Consider the following 18117-nt stretch of genomic DNA (forward strand, 5'->3'; position numbering starts at 1 on the left):
TAGTAGAGAGTCTTACGTCTTTTGACATGAATCGTTGTTGCCAGGAACACTGGAACATGGTCCCTGGGGTCCTACTTTGAAAAGCACTCACAGCATTACAGGCTGAAGTCATGTCTTTGAATGCCACTATAGCACTTTGACGTCCACAAACAGTGACTGACTGAATTGGGCCAAACGCGGACAGCCTACAGATCACTGACTTGAGGTCTTCGGTGGGTTGCATGTTCTTTTTCAGCCATCTAGCAAGGGAGCAAAATGGAAGGAATAGTATTACTATAAAACAAGACTCTTAGTTGGGGTTTTTTTTGGGGGGGCAATTTAATAAAGAGGCATGAAAGGAAAATTGGGTCATTTCATCGGAAAGCAATGCTCTGCATCCATAATTGTTTTCTTATTTGTTAGAGAGTCCCATTGTTTAATGTGGTAGTTTATGGAAGGCATACCTGCAAGCTCCCTTGATTGACCTTGCAACATCCTGTCTTGATTTCGTAGCTATCACTTGACAAGGACTGAGGGTGTAATTCCAAGGGCTACAGAAGAGGATGGGATATTTTGCTTTTCCTAGTCTCTTCCTTTTGACCTTTCCTTCAAGGTCAAAGTTAGCTAACTCACCAAATCTCTTAACTTTTTAGTTCTAAATTGTTTATTCCAGTAATTGTAATCCAAAATGTTCAGTTTTATCGAAAATAGAATAGAAATAAGCATTAGTTTCGATTGAGCAGTTACTAGTGCTTAATGCCCATTATCATATTTTATCCACCAAAACAATGCCAAAATTAAAATGAGGTAGGTCTGTTGCCGCTACCCATTTTCAAGTAGGCATCCTGAGGCATAGAGATTAGCTTCTCCAGAGTCAAATTTCCAGTGAATGTCAAAATGAAGATAAAAACCCAGGCAGAGTTTTCATTCCCCAATAGCAGCACAAGCCAACTACTGCCCATTCCTCCCACAAATTACAACTAAAATCTCTACATGAAATATGAAAAAGAACTACTTGAGCATGCTGAAATTAATCAAAAGGTGGATTGTGGAAGGGTGTCAAAATACAGAGAAGCGACTGCACAAGGATACGTTTCCCAGATTACAAGAAATAAACACAATTGCTGGAATCTGTCTCCTGAGCATGGCGTTAGAAGTAATGGCAAAAACTGCAATTACTTTTGCACCAACCTAATACTTTTGCCTCAAAGGCACACCCCCTATTGTGGAGCAGTGCTGCAATGACCATGGAGTGGCCAGCCGAATAGAAGCTGAGGAAAACAAAAACACCTTGAAAAGGAAAAGGGCCCTCTGGGGGCTAAAGAGTGAAAGCAAGAAGAGAATCCCAGAGCAGAGAGAAGGAAGTTCTAATTCTGCGTATGAACCCAGAGAAGTCTGATGCATAAGTGAGACTCAAACCAGCACAGCAAAGGCTTTGTGAAGTGTACTGGGATTTTCACCACCACCCACAGAAGATCAAGACAGCTTGTCGTCAATCTAACCAGATTGATCTCTTGCCAAAACAAAAACAGCATTTTCCAGATGATTGTAACATGATCCACAAAAACATAACTTCCATCCAGTGCCACAATATAGTAAATAGCATACCTTGTGGATCCTGGGATCCCTGTGCAGTTGCTTTCCTGTCTATTATGTCATATGGATCCACAATCCATCCATACAATAGAATATCTAAGGCCCTAAGAAGAAGATCCAGGATCCATATGACATAATATTTACAAAATTATGTGACATAGAAACAAACATGGAAATGTGAACACTTGGGTGAAATAGACAATCTGTACATGTCAATCCTGAGATGACCTGGACTTTGGAATTGTTACACACAGTCTTATAGTTCTTATTACTACATCCCATGAGGTCAAGAAAAATACACTAGAAATGATTTTAAAATATATGAATTTTCAAAAGAAAAATGTTAAAAGAGAACCAAACACAATTTAAAACATGTAAAAAATAAAAATTCACTGAAGAGACTCACTAGATGCAAACTAGACGAAAAAGGAAGGAGTCAGTGAACCTTGAAGATATATCAATAGAATTGAATATGAAGAACAGAGATAAGGAAATACAAGGAAAAAATGAATTAACAGTGGTATCAGCAAGATGATGAAAGAGGAAGTTCTAAGCCCTCATACTCCCATGGAAACATCAAATAAATACAGACTGACTAAAATAACTTTATGAGTTCTGGAAACTAGTCAAATACCTCCAGCAAACAAGTGAATGCCCAATCAAGAAAGTCACCTTAAAAATGGTAGGAATTGGCAGGGCGCAGTGGCTCACGCCTGTAATCCAAGCACTTTGGGAAGCCGAGGCAGGCGGATCACGAGGTCAGGAGTCCGAGACCAACTTGGCCAACACGGTGAAACCCCATCTGTACTAAAAATATAAAAAATTAGCCAGGCTTGATGGCACACGCCTATAGTCCCAGCTACTCAGGAGGCTGAGGCAGAAGAATCGCTTGAACCTGGGAGGTGGAGGTTGCTATGAGCCGAGATTGTGCCACTATATTCCAGCCTGGATGACAGAGTGAGATTCCGTCATAAAAAAAAAAAAAAAAAAGTAGGAATTTGTGGGGAAAAGAGAGATCAGACTGTTACTGTGTGAAAAGAAAACGGGGAAATGTGGGGAAAAGAAAGAGAGATCAGACTGTGATCTTGTAAGAAATCAAACATATATCTCAGTCCTGGGCCCAGTACAAACATTCCTCCAGTTGTCTTCAACTTCCTGTGGCCCAAGTACAAACATTCCTCATTTGTCTTCAACTTTCTGGGCCCAGTACAAACATTCCTCCAATTTTGTCAACTTCTGGGCCAGTACAACATTCATCCATTTGTCTCAACTTCCTGGGCCCTAGTACAAACATTCCCTCCATTGTCTCAACTTCCGCCCAGTACGAACATCCTCCATTTTGTCTCAACTTAAAAAAACACCACCTGGAGATCCCCGATAAGGTCACAACCGTTTGGTGGACTGTTTACTGAAAAGCGTGGGGCAGTGGGAAAATGCTAAATGTGTAGCTTAAGATGTTGGCGATTTGTGATGTTGTGAACAAAAGAATTCCCTTGTTTCTCTGTAACCTTACATATCCTGTTTACATCGGGCTATAAAAAGCGAGCACATGCATCGTTCGGGGCCCTCTTGTATGCTGTGGAGCAGAGGGACCAAGTTCGAACTTGCAGTAAAGATCCTTGCCGCTTGGCTTTGACTCTGGACTCTGGTGGTCTTCTTCGGGGAATAAACGGTCTGGGCATAACAATCTCTCTACTGTGTCTATAGACGCAGTAACAGTCTGATCTCTCTTTTCCCCACAAGAATTTTTGTAATATTTGCTCTTGCCTTCTTCCCTGTGTGGTGCAGTTAGAGGCAACTGGCCCAATCCCCTGTTCCCTCCCTCAGGACAGAAGGAGCAGAGTGAAACTTGTTGCAACATCCTGGCCTGTCTGTGGGCTGCCTATGGAACTGGTGTCTATAATGTCCAACTCAGATATCAGACAGGAAACAGCAAATAGTTTTGATTTCAGGCTGGAAGCCACAGAAGGCAGTGGTGAGCAATGCAGCACATGAAAATTACACAGGGATTGCTGCCCTGTGGGCTTCTGAGGGCAGGAGATTACAAATAGAAGAATACAATAGAATATCTAAGGCCCTAAGAAAAAGCTACAGTGACTCTTTAGGAAATGAAAACCTTTAAAATCACCTGTGATGGGGAAGGGGCGCACACAAACACAGTCACAGGAAGGAAGCATGCCTAGAAAATACCCGAGAAGACCTGGACTAATCTCAGATTGGTGAAGGTCTCATGGGCTCACAAATTAGTGAGGTCTTACATGCCAGTCTGCAAAGACTGGGAGAGTGGCCACATTTTTTTAAATACCCAATTTTCAAAAAGAGATCATAAGGCATGTAAAGAACCAGGAAAAGATGGCCCATTCAAATGAAAAAAATACATCTCCAGAAACAGTTCTGGAAGAAACACAGGCATCAGGCTTACTAGACTTTAAAACAACTGTCAGCCAGGTGCGATGGCTCATGCCTGTAATCCCAGCACTTTGGGAGGCCAAGGCAGTCAGATCACTTGAGGCCAGGAGTTTGAGACTAGCCTGGCCAACATGGTGAAACCCCATCTCTACTAAAAATACAAAAAAATTGGGGCATGGTGCTGCACACCTGTAATCCCAGCTACTCAGGAGGCTGAGGCATGAGAATCACTGGAACCCAGGAGGCAGAGGTTGCGGTGAGCCAAGATCACGTGACTGCACTCCATCCTGGGCAACAGAGTGAGACTCTGTTTCAAAACAACAAACAACAAAAAAAAAAAAACCACAACTGTCAAATATACTCCCACAACTAAATAAAAACATGAACAAAGAACCAAAGAAAGGAAAGCATATGAACAAAATGAGGACATCAACAAAGATAGAAATTATAAAAAAAAAAATTCTTGAGCTGAAAAGTACAATAACTGATTTGAAAATTTTATGAGAGGAGTTCAACAGCAAACTCAAGTAGAAGAAAGAATAAGCAAATTTGAAATCAGCTCATTTGAAATTACTGCATTTGAGAAGCATACAGAAGAAAAACACAGTGAACAGATGCTTAGGGACTTACGAGATGTCATCATGCTGACCAATATATGCATAATGGGAGTCCCAGAAGGAGGTGAGAAAAATGAGAAGAGAGACTATTTGAATAAATAATAGCTGAAAACATGCCAAATATGAGGAAAGACATGAATATATAAATCCAAGCTCAATGGTCTTCAAGTAGGATAAACCTGAAGAGACCCATACGAAAACACATAATCAAAGCTGGCAAAAGTACCAGATAAAGAGAATCTTGGAAGGTATCAAGAGAAAAGTTACTCATTATGTACAAGAGATCTGCAATAAGACTATCAGTGTATTATTTCAGCAAGAACCTTGGAGACTAGAGGCAGTGGGATGATATATTTAAAGTGCTGAAAATTAAAAAAAAAAAAAAAAAAAAACTGTCAACTGAGAATTCTATACCTGATAAAATGTTTCTTCAAAAATGAGGGAGAAATTAAGACATTCACATAAAAACAAAAGCTGAGGGAGTTTATTATTACTACACCTGCCCTACAAGAAGTGTTAAAAGAAATCCTTCAGTTTGAAATGAAATAATGCTAGATGGTAACTGGAAGACATATGAAAATATAAAGTTCTCCAGTAAAGGTAAATATATGAACAAATATAAAAACAGTATCAATGTAATTTTTGTTTATAACTCCACTTTGGATTTTCTACAGGATTTAAGAGACAATTGCATAAAATAATTATGAATCTATGTTAATGAGTATATAATATTAAATGGTATAATTTGTGACATCAATAACATAAGGGGAGAAGAGCTTTAAGGAAGTAGAGTTTTTATATGCAACTGAAGTTAAGTTGGTATCAATTCATATAGATCATCATAACTCTAGGATATTATATGTAATGCCCAAAGTAAACACCAAGAAAATATACACAAGCAGAAGTGAGAAAGGAATCAAAATGTGCCATTACAACAACTTTAAACATAAAGGAAGGAAGGCAGTAATCAAGGAAATGAGGGAGAAAAAAAGCTGTAAGGGACAGAGAAAACAACAAAATGGCAAAAGTAATTGCTTTCTTAGCAATTACTTTAAATATAATTGGATTGAAAACATATCAAAAATCATAAGTTGGCAGAGTGGATATAAAACCAGAATCAACTGTATACTGTCTAAAAGAGTCTCACTTTAGATCTGAGGATATGAGTAGGGTGAAAGTGTAAGGGTTAAAAAGATATTCCATGCCAATAGTAATAAAGAGCAGAAATGGCTATACAATTGATAAAATAGACTTTAAGTAAAAAACTGTTAAAAGGGACAAAGAAAGACATAATATAATGCTAAAAGGCTCAATTTACCAAGATATGACAATTATAAACATATACACTAAATATTAGAGCTCCAAACTATATGAAGCAAACATTGACAAAATTGAAGAATAAATGGCTCTGCAATAATAAACTTCAATACCTCCACTTTCTCCAGTGGATAGAGAACCAGGCAGAAGATCATAGGAGAACATAGGACTTGAAAAATACTATAGACCAACTGGACCCAACAGACACATACAGTACACTGCACTTAATGACAACAGAATATGTATTTTTTAAGTGCACATGGAGCATTTTCCAAGAAAGATCATACGTTAAGCCATAGGACATCTTAATAGATTAAAAATTGAAATACGAAATATCATTTCTGATCACAATGAAATGAAACTAGAAGTTAACAGCAAAATCCTGGACAATTCACAAGTATGTAGAAATTAAATAACACACTTTTAAATAACCAATGGGTCAAGAAAAATCACAAAGAAAAAATTTTAAATATCTTGACATGAATGAAAACACTACAAACCAAAACTTATGGGAGGATGTGAAAGCAGTGCTAAAATGGAAATTTGCAGCTGCAAACACATTAAGAAAAAAGAAAGATTTCAAATAAACAACCTAGATTTACACATAAGAAACTAGAAAAAGAACAAACTAAAACCAAAACTAGCAGAAAGAAGAAAAAAATAAAGATTAAAGATAAATAAATACTAGCAAAGAACATTCCAAAACGGAAATTGAGAAAAACCATTCAATTTATAACATCAAAAATAACCAAGTTTAGGAATCAGTTTATCCAATGAGGCAAAAGACTGTGTGAAAACTAGAATACATTACTGAAATAACTTACAGAAGACATAAATAAATGGGAAGACTTCACATGTTCCTGGATTAAAAGGCTTAGTATTATGGAGATATTAACACTACCCAAAGTGATTTGCACATTTAATGAAATTCTATCAAGATCCCAACAATGTGTTTGCAGATATATAAAATGTATTCTAAAATGCATATGGAATCTTAAGGAACCCCAAATAGGCATAATTACCATACGATCCCTCAATTCCACTTCTGGGTATGTCTTAGTGCATTTTTGTTGCTATGATAGAATACCACAAACTGAGTAATTTATAAAGAAAATGTATTTATTTGGCTCATGGTTCTGGAGCCTGGGAATCTAAGATTGAGGGGCCACATCTGGTAAGGGTCTTCTTACTGCATCATATCATGGCAAAAGGTAGAGCATGTCAAGGAACCACACATGTGAAACAGAAAAAGGAGGTTGACCTTCTGACATACTAACCCACTTCCACAATAATGGTATTAATCCCCTCATGAGAGCAGAACCCTCATGACCTAATCACGCCTTAAAGGTCTCACCTTTCAATACATCACATGGCAATTAAATTTCAACATAAGTTTTGGAGAAGACATTTAAACCATAGCAGAGAATATACCCCAAATAATTGACTAGCAGAGACTTGAACAGATATTTGCATACAAAGCATTATCCACAAGATAGAAAAGTAAAAACAACCCAAGTGTCCATCAACAGATGAATGGATAAACAAAATGTAGTCTATATGTAGAATGAAATATTATCAGCCTTAAAAAAGAATAAAACTCTGATACATGCTACAACAAGGATGAACCTTGAAGACATTATGCCAAGTGAAATAAGCCAGACACAAAAGGACAAATATTGTATGATTCAGTAGGCAAATTCGTAGAGTCAGAAAATAGAATAATGGTTACAAGGTGCTGAGAAGATAAAGGAGTAGGAAATTATTGTTTAAAGGAGAAACAGTTTCATTATGGGATGATGAAAATGTTCTAGAGAAGGATAGTGATGGTTGCATAACAATGTTCAGAATGTACTTAATGCCACTAACTTAATTACACTTAAGCACTTAAAATGGTAAATCTTAGGTTATGCACATTTTACTGTAAGGAATATTTTTTAAAAAGCAATGCAATTTACCATATTAACAGAATAAAAGAAACATATTATTCATAGATACAGAGAAAGCATTTGACAAAATTCTACATTCACGTGTGATAAAAACAACTAGAAACAGTAGGGAATTTTCTCAAACTTATAAAAGGAATCCGCAGAAACTTAGAGTAAACAAAACACTGAATTGTTTTTTCCGTGAGATTGAGAAAAAAATGAAAGATGTCCGCTTTTACCACATCTTTCACTATTGTGCTGAAAATCTTATTCATTGCAATAAGGCAAAGAAAGGAAATAAAAGAATAAAGAATGGAAAGGAAGGTGTAAAAATGTTTCTGCATTTGCAGATAATATGACTATTTACATAAAAAAATCCCAAGGAATTATATGATCCAGCAATCCTACTTCTGGGTATTTATCCAAAAGAATTGAAATCAAAATCTTGAAGAGACATTAACACCTCTATATTCATTGAAGCACCATTCACAATAGCCGAAGTATGGGAAAAATGTAAATGTTTGACAGAGAAGTGGATAAAGAAAATGTGGTATATACATACAATGAAATACTTGTTAGCCTTTTAAAAGACAGAAATTCTGTAATATGTGACAACGTAGACACACCTTGAGGACATGCTAAGTGAAATAAGCCAGTCACAGAAATAATGCATGATTCCATTTATATGAGGCATCTAAAACAGTCAAATTCATAGAATCAAAGAGTGGAATGATGGTTACTAGGGCCTTGTGGGAGGGGGAAATGCAAGTTAATAATCAACCAGCTTAAAGTTTCACGTAATCAAGATGAATAAGCTCTAAATAGCTGTTTACAACACTGTCCACAATAATGTATTACATGCTTAAAAATTGTTGAGAGTTTTGTTAAGACCTCATGTAAAGTGTTCTTATCGCAATAAAAGAGAAATCCCAGAGAATCTAAAAAATAGCTACCAGAACTAATACATTAATATACAAGTTTGCAGTATACTACGATAATAAACAAAAATCAGTTGCATCCTTATGTTTAGTATTTTTTATTTACAGTGGTGCTATAAACTATAGAATACCTAGTGTCGAGGCTCAGAAAATGATACTCTAGAGTATGGCACTTTGGCATGTTGAATGCTTTGAATTAAATGGAAGGCCTCCAAACCAAGGTCTCTCTAACCTTCCCTTGTTTCTTCCCACAAGTGCAGGGAGGGGCTCTCTCTAAAGTTCCCGGATCTGACTGAGGGAAGTTATTCTCAAAGAAAAACAATTGCCTTTAATATTATGTCTGAACTCTCATTAACCAGGAAAGATTAATCACCAAAGAAAAAATAAAGGTTGTCACTACACCCACCTAGACAGACTTTTCATGTTCTCTTCTGAGGGCTATTCTGAGAGACTTTATCTGCATAAGGCAAACTTTGTTCATGGTGCAGTTCCACCCCTCACCTTCCCGTAACTTGTTGCCATCTCTCCCAGAGCTCAGAAGGACTCTGCCCCAGGCTATTGTCTCTTTTTTGGGCCCAGTCATCTCCCCTAAATATAATTTAGTTTTCCTCTAAAATTCCTTACATCCCCCACCTTCCTCTCCTCTATGAAGGGGGCATTTAGTCATCAACCACCTGGCCCTTCTTTGAATTTTCATAACTTGTGTGACTCTCATGCACTTGCACCTTAATAAATCTGTATGCCTTTTCTCCTGTTAATGTGTCTGTTGTTGAGTTTAGCAGACTGCTTTCATCAACCTTCAGAGGGAAAAAGGAAAGCTCCTTTTACACCTGTGCCAGTAATAAATATAACAAAAAATATCTAAGACTTCTTCACTGAAAACTACAAAACATTGTTAAGAGACATTAAAGAAGACCTAACCAAAGGGCAAATATATCCTGTCCATGTTGAAAGTCTCAGTATTATTAAGATGGAAATTCTTCCCTATTGATCCTGATTCAACTCAATCCCAAACAAATTCTAGTAGTCTTTTTGTAGAAACTAACAAATTGGTTCTAAATTTTTATGACAATGCAAAGAACCTAGAATTATCAAAGCACTTTTTAAAGCAGAAGATCAAAGTCAGATGCCTAACACTACCTTATTTCAGGACCTGGCCACAGTAAGAAAGTCTTGTTTGGGCAAAGACATATAGATAAATGGAGCAAAATAGGATCCAGAAATACACTCAAATATATGTGGAAAATCATTTTTTATGAATGTGCCAAAACAGGCCGGGTACAGTGGCTCATGCCTGTAATCCCAGCACTTTGAGAGGCCAAGGTGGATGGATCACTCTCAAGTAAGTTCAAGACCAGCCTGGCCAAACATGGTGAAACCCAGTCTTTACTAAAAATACAAAACTTAGTTGGGTATGGTAGTAGGCACCTGTAAACCCAGCTACTCTGGAGGCTGACACAGAAGAATTGCTTGAACCCGGGAGGCAGAGGTGGAGTGAGTCAAGATCACACCACTGCACTCCAGCCTGGGTGACAGAGCGAGACTCCATCTCAAAAAAGTGGGGGGCCAACCCCCTTTGGGTCTCAAGACCTCCCTTTGTATGGGAGCTCTGTTTCCATTCTATTAAATCTTGCAACTGCACACTCTTCTGGTCTGTATTTGTCATGGCTCGAGCTGAGCTTTGGCTCACTGTCCACCACTGCTGTCTGCCACCATCACAGACCCGCTGCTGACTTCCACCCTTCCAAATATGGCAGGGTGTCTGTTGTGCTCCTGATCCAGCAAGGCACCCATTGCCACTCCTGATCAGGCTAAAGGCTTGTCATTGTTCCTGCATGGCTACGTGCCCAGGTTCATTCTAACTGAGCTAAACAGTAGTTGCTGGGTTCCATGGTTCTCTTCTAATAGAGCTATACCTCTCACCATATGGCCCAAGATTGCATTCCTTGGAATCCGTGAGGCCAAGAACCCCTGGTCAGAGAACAAGAAGCTTGCTGCCATCTTGGAAGCAGCCTGCCACCATCTTGGGAGCTCTAAGAACAAGGACTCCCTGGTAACATTTTGGCGACCACGAAGGGACTCTCCAAAGCGGTGAGTAATATTGGACCACTTTCGCTTGCTATTCTGTCCTATCCTTCCTTAAAATTGGAGGAAAATACCGGGCACCTGTCGGCCGGTTAAAAACTATTAGCGTGGCCACCAGACTTAAGATTCAGGTGTGAGGCTGTCTGGGGAAGCACTTTCTAACAACCCCCAAACCTTCTAGGCTGGGAGCATTGGTCTGCCTGGAACCAGTCTCCGCTTTCAGTTTTCCTGGGGAAGCCAAGGGCCAACTAGAGGCAGAAAGCTGTCATCCCAAACTCCTGGCATTAGCTGGTTGAGATCATGGCACAGCCAAAGTCTCTACTCAATAGTCTCCCATGTGTGTACCCCTACTTTTCCTTCTGACCCATACCTCCTGGGTCCCAACCACAAATTTCTTCAAAGTGTAGCCCCAAAATTCTCCTTACCTCTGAATCTACTTCCACCGATCTCTGTCTCCTAGGTACTAATGCTTGAGACTTTCACTTCCTCTCTCAAGTATTAGAGCAAGTTTTATCTCCAAAGGGATCTAAGGAAGCTCTACACTGTGTCCTTAGGCATCTAAGCTATGAAACCAGGGAGTCTTTTCCCTGGTGTCCCTCCCAGTTTAGGCATACAGCTCTAGACATGGGCAGCTATGTGAGACCCATTCCCCACCACCCTTGCCAGGGCCTTAGAACTGATGACCCAGTACTTTAACAACTGGAACTGGGTCTAAGACAACATAATAGATCAGGATGAAAGCAAATTGAGTAAGTCAAGGAGAGAAGAGACAGAGAGAGAGAGACAGAGAGAGAGAGACAGAGAGAGAAAAGAGACAGAAGAGAGGGAGAGAAAGAAAAAGAGAGATAGAAGTAGTAAAGAAAAAACAGCATGCCCTATTCCTTTAAAAGTCAGGGTAAATTTAAAACCTATAATTGATCATTGAAAGTCTTCTCCGTGACCCTATAACACTCCAATACTACCTTGTTGCCTTCTCCATGACCCTGTAACACTCCAATACTACCTTGTTGTCAGTGTAAACAAGGGTGTAGCCTGAAAACACTGAGACCACTGACAACCAGTAAACTTCCTATCAAAAATCCTTAACCCAGAAACCGGCGGATGGTCCAAATGCATTCAATCTGCAGAGGCAACTGCTTTGCTAACAGAAGAAAGCAGAAAAGTAACTTTTAGAGGAAATGTCATTTTGAGCACACCTCACCAGCTCAGAATTATCCTAAGTCAAAAACGCAAAAAGGTAGCTTACTAACTCAAATCTTAAAGTATGGGGCTATTCTCTTAGAAAAAGGTGATCTAACATTAACCACTGAAAATTCCCTTAACCCAGCAGATTTCTTAACAGGGGACTTAAATCTTAATTACCATACAAAGGTCCAACCAGACCTAGGAGGAACTCCCTTCAAGACAGAACAATAGATGGTTCCTCCCAGGTGATTGAGAAAAAACCACAATGGGTATTCAGTAATTCATAGAGAGACTCTTGTGGAAGCAGCGTTAGGAGACTTGCCTAATAATTGTTCTGCTCAAAAGTGCAAGCTGTTTGCACTCAGCCAAGCCTTAAAGTACTTACAGAATCAAAAAGTCTCTATCTCAGTCCTGACTCAAAAGGTTACCTACACCCTCTCTGAAATGAATTTGCATAAGAATTGTTGTTCATGGGAATGCATCTTGATGGGGCAGCTGGGTTGTTATGAAATACTCAGGAACCCAGCCCAGGTCTAGAACTCACCTCTGAGAACAAAGGCAACGTTGGGCACGCTGGTAAAGGACCACTAGAATCCAGCAGCCCGGACCTCTTTCTTTGTGATCAAGAAAGGCGGGAAAACAGGTGCAGGACTGCTACATCAGTGAGTGTTACCTAATCCAATAAGCAGAGGTCCATGGGTGGTTACGCACCCTGGAAAGGAATAAGCATTAGGACCGTAGAGGACGCTCTAGGACTCATGCTCATCAGAAAATGACTAGGGGTGCTGGCATCCCTATGTTCTTTTATCAGATGCGAAACATTCCCCCACAATGTAAAACGCCCCTAAGATGTATTCTGGAGAATTCGGCCCAGTCAGAGTGTATGTACCTTTTTCTCTGTCAGACTTGAAGCAAATTAAAATAGACCTAGGTAAATTCTCAGATAACCTCGATGGCTATATTGATGTTTTACAAGGGTTAGGACAATCCTTTGATCTGACATGGAGAGATATAAAGTTACTGGTAGATCAGACACTAACCCCAAATGAGAGAAGTGCTGCCATAACTGCAGCCTGAGAGTTTGCCAATCTCTAGTATCTAAGTCAGGTCAATGATAGGATGACAACAGAGGAAAGAGAACAATTCCCCACAGGCCAGCAGGCAGTTCCTAGTGTAGACCTTCATTGGGACGCAGAACCAGAACATGGAGATTGGTGCCACAGACATTTGCTAATTTGTGTGCTAGAAGGACTAAGGAAAACTAGGAAGAAGCCTATAAGTTATTCAGTGATGTCCAGTATAACACAGGGAAAGGAAGAATATCCTACTGCCTTTCTGGAGAGACTAAGGGAGGCACTGACAAAGCATACCTCTCTGTCACCTGACTCTACTGAAGGCCAACTAATCTTTTTTTTTTTAGATTTGTGGAATAAAAATATTTATTCACATAATTTTAAATTAAAGTTGAGGCTAATAAATCTTCCATGGTAGGCCGGGCGCGGTGGCTCAAGCCTGTAATCCCAGCACTTTGGGAGGCCGAGACGGGCGGATCACGAGGTCAGGAGATCGAGACCATCCTGGCTAACATGGTGAAACCCCGTCTCTACTAAAATACAAAAAAACTAGCCGGGCGAGGTGGCGGGTGCCTGTAGTCCCAGCTACTTGGGAGGCTGAGGCAGGAGAACAGCGGGAACCCGGGAGGTGGAGCTTGCAGTGAGCTGAGATCCCGCCACTGCACTCCAGCCTGGGCGACAGAGCGAGACTCTGTCTCAAAAAAAAAAAAATCTTCCATGGTAATGATTTAAGTGCAAGTGATGCTTGGCTTTCTTTAACATTCATTTCTTTTCTTCTGAGTGAAGGCATATCAGTTATTCTTGAACAAGTCAATACAGCTTTGCAAAAGAGAGACATTGTTCTGTAGGGAAAAAAGTCAAGGCAGACCAACGAATTATTAAAACTTGCCATATACCTGTAATGACACAAGTCCACCAACATAGCTTTTCACAGGAGATTTAAAGTCAGCCAGAGCAAGCTGGCCCTTCTCTTCATTAAATCCCAGATGAACTGCAACATACCACTCATCCCAATTTCATGTGGGAGAGCTCCTTTCCCTCTGTGGGTAAGGCCACCAGCCAAAGAGCTTACATTCGCTCCAGCACCTCTGCCCTCACCTGCTTGCTCCTAAATGTGATCCTGCTTACCGTAACTTCTTAGATGCTATGTCAGTGCGTTGTTTTATGAAGGCGAGGGCCTTGGAAAGATTGCATAAAAGTTTCTAGAAATTAGGGCTGGGAGCCGTAGCTCACACCTGTAATCCCAGCACTTTGGGAGGCCAAGGCAGGTGGATCGCCCGAGGTCAGGAGTTCAAGTCCAGCCTGGCCAAAATGGTGAAACCCTGTCTCCTGGCATGTTTTATTTCCAGTTCAGACGTTTCAATTAGATTCTTTCTAAATGCTGCCACTCCTTTCCATTTGAAATTTATCAGTTCTTCTTCTGCAGATTCGGAAGGTTGTTCAAATTTCTGGCAGCACTCCTGCTGGTGTGCCTCAGCCAACTTGATGTCTTTGTTCTTTAACTGGACCTTATCCAGAGATTCGTTTGAGTTATCATAGTCAATGAGGGCTTTGGTGTGTCTGTATAAGAGATCCTTAGCAACTTCGATGTTGAGCGTGTAGTATCAGAGGAGCTCTGTTAGCTTCAAACCTTCATCTGATGAAACTCGACCCTCTACTCTCCTAAGTTTCTCAAATAGCTCGGCAACCTTCAATAGGTACTTTTTGATGACTGTGGGCTCTTCTAAAGCCAGGTTATGTAAGCAGGCTGCAGGGTGGATATAGCCATCGGCAATATTTTTATGACATCTGGTCATTTTGTCAGTTTTCACAAAAGAATCTTTGATCCTATTGTAATCGTTAATAAGGAAGTTCTTCTCTTGCTCAGAGAAGTCATCTACCTCCTTAACTCCAGTAAAAAGGACTTCAGCACTTTTCACCACACTTTTGAAGAAGCCTCCAAACACCCCTTTAGTATTTTTCCGCCTAACACTTAGATCCTGATCATATTCTAGGAAACACGGAAGTGGCGATCTTTACTGAGAACAGGGTGAGACGAAAGCCACTGAAGAAAGACTTCATGGGAGGACAGAGTCTTCTTAAAAACATCGAGCACTTGGACTCGGGAAGGGGAACATCACACACCGGGGCCTATCACGGGGAGAGGGGACGGGGGAGGGATGGCATTGGGAGTTATACCTGATGTAAATGACGAGTTGATGGGTGCAGCACACCAAAATGGCACAAGTATACATATGTAACAAACCTGCACGTTATGCACATGTACCCTAGAACTTAAAGTATAATAAAAAAAAAAAAAAAAAAAACATCGAGATACTCAGCTTCCAGTTCTTGTATCATCTTGGCAAATTCTTCTTTGGTCATAGACACTTCACCTTCTCCCAGTTTCTCCATCTTCTCTTGAGGACCATCAAAGTCAGGCTTCGTAGGAGCAGTTGGAATCTGAAGCAGAGGCAGGAGCTCAAGAGCCTCTTGTCTCAGCAGTGATGTTTTCTAGTTGGTGCCTTATTCTACTCTTGCTGGTTCACAGGAGACAACCACTCCACACCTGTGGGGCTACTTAAAAGTCAACTCCAGTTTTTTCTTAACCTTCCTTATTTCTTCTGGCTGTTTAGAATGAGGTGTCTTCCTGAGAGTTGCGTATTCACTTTGATGGCAATCATTTGTTCAGTTTATCCATTACAGACAATCATTCCGAGCACAACAGTATTTATACTGCTTCAATGTTGGCCTAAAACTAGTACAATGAATGCTAAGCACCAACGATTAGCTGTCAAGATTATAAAGTCTCCAGTATTCCAAAGGAATTTTTTCCTAATCCTAAAGGGTAATCAAGGACTCTATAATTTTGAATGAACAGAACATATCTAAATATAAGCTTTGGCACTAATTTTGTTTTATGATTAAGAAATCATCATTTGGACAGGTTCTTCAGTCTGCCTGGCAGGACAAAATGCACGGAAATCTCCTTTAAAATCAGCTAAGACTCTGATCCTGCAGCCAAGAATTAACAATCAAGGGCTGAAAACTGCCTCCTTGAGCAGTTTTTTTTGTTTTTGGTAGACAGAGTCTTGCTCTGTCACCCAGGCTGGAGTGGAAGGCCAACTAGTCTTAAAGAATAAGTTTATCACTCAGTGAGCTGCAGACATTAGAAAAAAAACTTCAAAAGTCCGCTTTAGGCCAGGAACAAAATTTAGAAACCCTATTGAACTTAGTAACCTCAGTTTTTTTATGATAGAGATCAGGAGGATCAGGTGGAATAGGACAAACGAGATAGGAAAACAGTCACTGCTTTAGTCATGGCCCTCAAGCAAGTGGACTTTGGAGGCTCTGGAACACGGACAGTCTGGGCAAATCGAATGCTTAATAGGGCTTGCTTCCAGTGCAGTCTACAAGGACACTTTAAAAAAGATTGTCCGAATAGAAATGAGCCGCCCCCTTGTCCATGTCCCTTATGTCAAGGGAATCACTGGAAGGCCCACTGCCCCAGGGGACGAAGGTCCTCTGAGTCAGAAGCCACTAACCAGATGATCCAGCAGCAGGACTGAGAGTGCCTGGGGCAAGCGCCAGCCCACGCCATCGCCCTCACAGAGCCCCGGGTATGCTTGACCACTGAGGGCCAGGAGGTTAACTGTCTCCTGGACACTGGCGCGGCCTTCTCCATCTTACCCTCCTGTCCTGGACAACTGTCCTCCAGATCTGTCACCATCCGAGGGGTCCTAGGACAGCCAGTCACTAGATACTTCTCCCAGCCACTAAGTTGTAACTGGGGAACTTTACTCTTTTCACATGCTTTTCTAATTATGCCTGAAAGCCCCACTTGCTTGTTAGGGAGAGACATTCTAGCAAAAGTGGGGGCCATTATACACCTGAACATAGGAGAAGGGGAAACCAAGCCCCAGTACTCAGCAGGAGAAATCGAATGGGGAACCTCACGAGGACATAGTTTCCTCCCCTCAGGATGGCTAGCCACTGAAGAAGGAAAAATTTTTGCCTGAAGCTAACCAATGGAAATTACTTAAAACCCTTCACCAGACCTTTCACTGAGGCATTGATAGCACCCATCAGATGGCCAAATTATTATTTACTGGACCAAGCCTTTTCAAAACTATCAAGCAGATAGTCAGGGCCTGTGAAATGTGCCAAAGAAATAATCCCCTGCACTGCAGGCCATACGTTTCAATCCCTGTATCTTTAACCTTCTTGTTAAGTTTGTCTCTTCCAGAATCGAAGCTGTAAAACTACAAATGGTTCTTCAAATGGAGCCCCAGATGCAGTCTGTGACTAAGATCTACTGTGGACCCCTGGACTGGCCTGCTAGCCCATGCTCTGATGTTGATGACATCGAAGGCACTCCTCCTGAGGAAATCTCAACTGCATGACCCAATTCACCAGGAAGTAGTTAGAGGGGTTGTCAGTCAACCTCACCAACAGCACTTGGGTTTTCCTGTTGAGAGGGGGGACTAAGAGACAGGACTAGCTGGATTTCCTAGGCCGACTAAGAATTCCTAAACCTAGCTGGGAAGGTGACCGCATCTACTTTTAAACACAGGGCTTGCAACTTAGCTCACACCCGACCAATCAGGTAGTAAAGAGAGCTCACTAAAATGCTAATTAGGCTATAGCAGGAGGTAAAAAAAGAGCCAATCATCTATCGCCTGAGAGCACAGGGGAAGGGACAATGATTAGGATATAAACCTAGGCAATGGCTACCCCCTTTGGATCTCCTCCCTTTGTGTGGGAGCTCTGTTTTCACTTTATTAAATCTTGCAAAAAAAGGCCGGGCGCGGTGGCTCAAGCCTGTAATCCCAGCACTTTGGGAGGCCGAGATGGGCAGATCACGAGGTCAGGAGATCGAGACCATCCTGGCTAACACGGTGAAACCCCGTCTCTACTAAAAATACAAAAACTAGCCGGGCGAAGTGGCGGGCGCCTGTAGTCCCAGCTACTCGGGAGGCTGAGGCAGGAGAATGGCGTAAACCCGGGAGGCGGA

General features: G+C 40.8%; 1 protein-coding gene and 1 pseudogene across 4 annotated transcripts in view; both read right to left on the reverse strand.

Moving 5' to 3' along the window:
- Nucleotides 1-18117, reverse strand: part of LOC108514246 (uncharacterized protein C6orf201 homolog) — a 48444-nt gene that overhangs the window by 15482 nt on the left and 14845 nt on the right. For 2 of the 4 annotated variants that reach the window (XM_017850325.1, XM_017850326.1), the window contains exon 3: nucleotides 92-239. In XM_017850325.1, coding sequence (XP_017705814.1) covers nucleotides 92-239 — 148 coding nt within the window. Of the gene's footprint in view, nucleotides 1-16; nucleotides 240-18117 lie in introns of all 4 variants that reach the window. The other 2 variants (XM_017850324.1, XM_017850327.1) reach the window with 1 other exon arrangement.
- On the reverse strand, nucleotides 13916-15553 carry LOC108514249 (sorting nexin-5-like; annotated as a pseudogene).

This window comes from Rhinopithecus bieti, unplaced genomic scaffold, assembly GCF_001698545.2.
Source record: "Rhinopithecus bieti isolate Rb0 unplaced genomic scaffold, ASM169854v2 scaffold_32012, whole genome shotgun sequence".
In the NCBI taxonomy this organism is placed as follows: domain Eukaryota; kingdom Metazoa; phylum Chordata; class Mammalia; order Primates; family Cercopithecidae; genus Rhinopithecus; species Rhinopithecus bieti.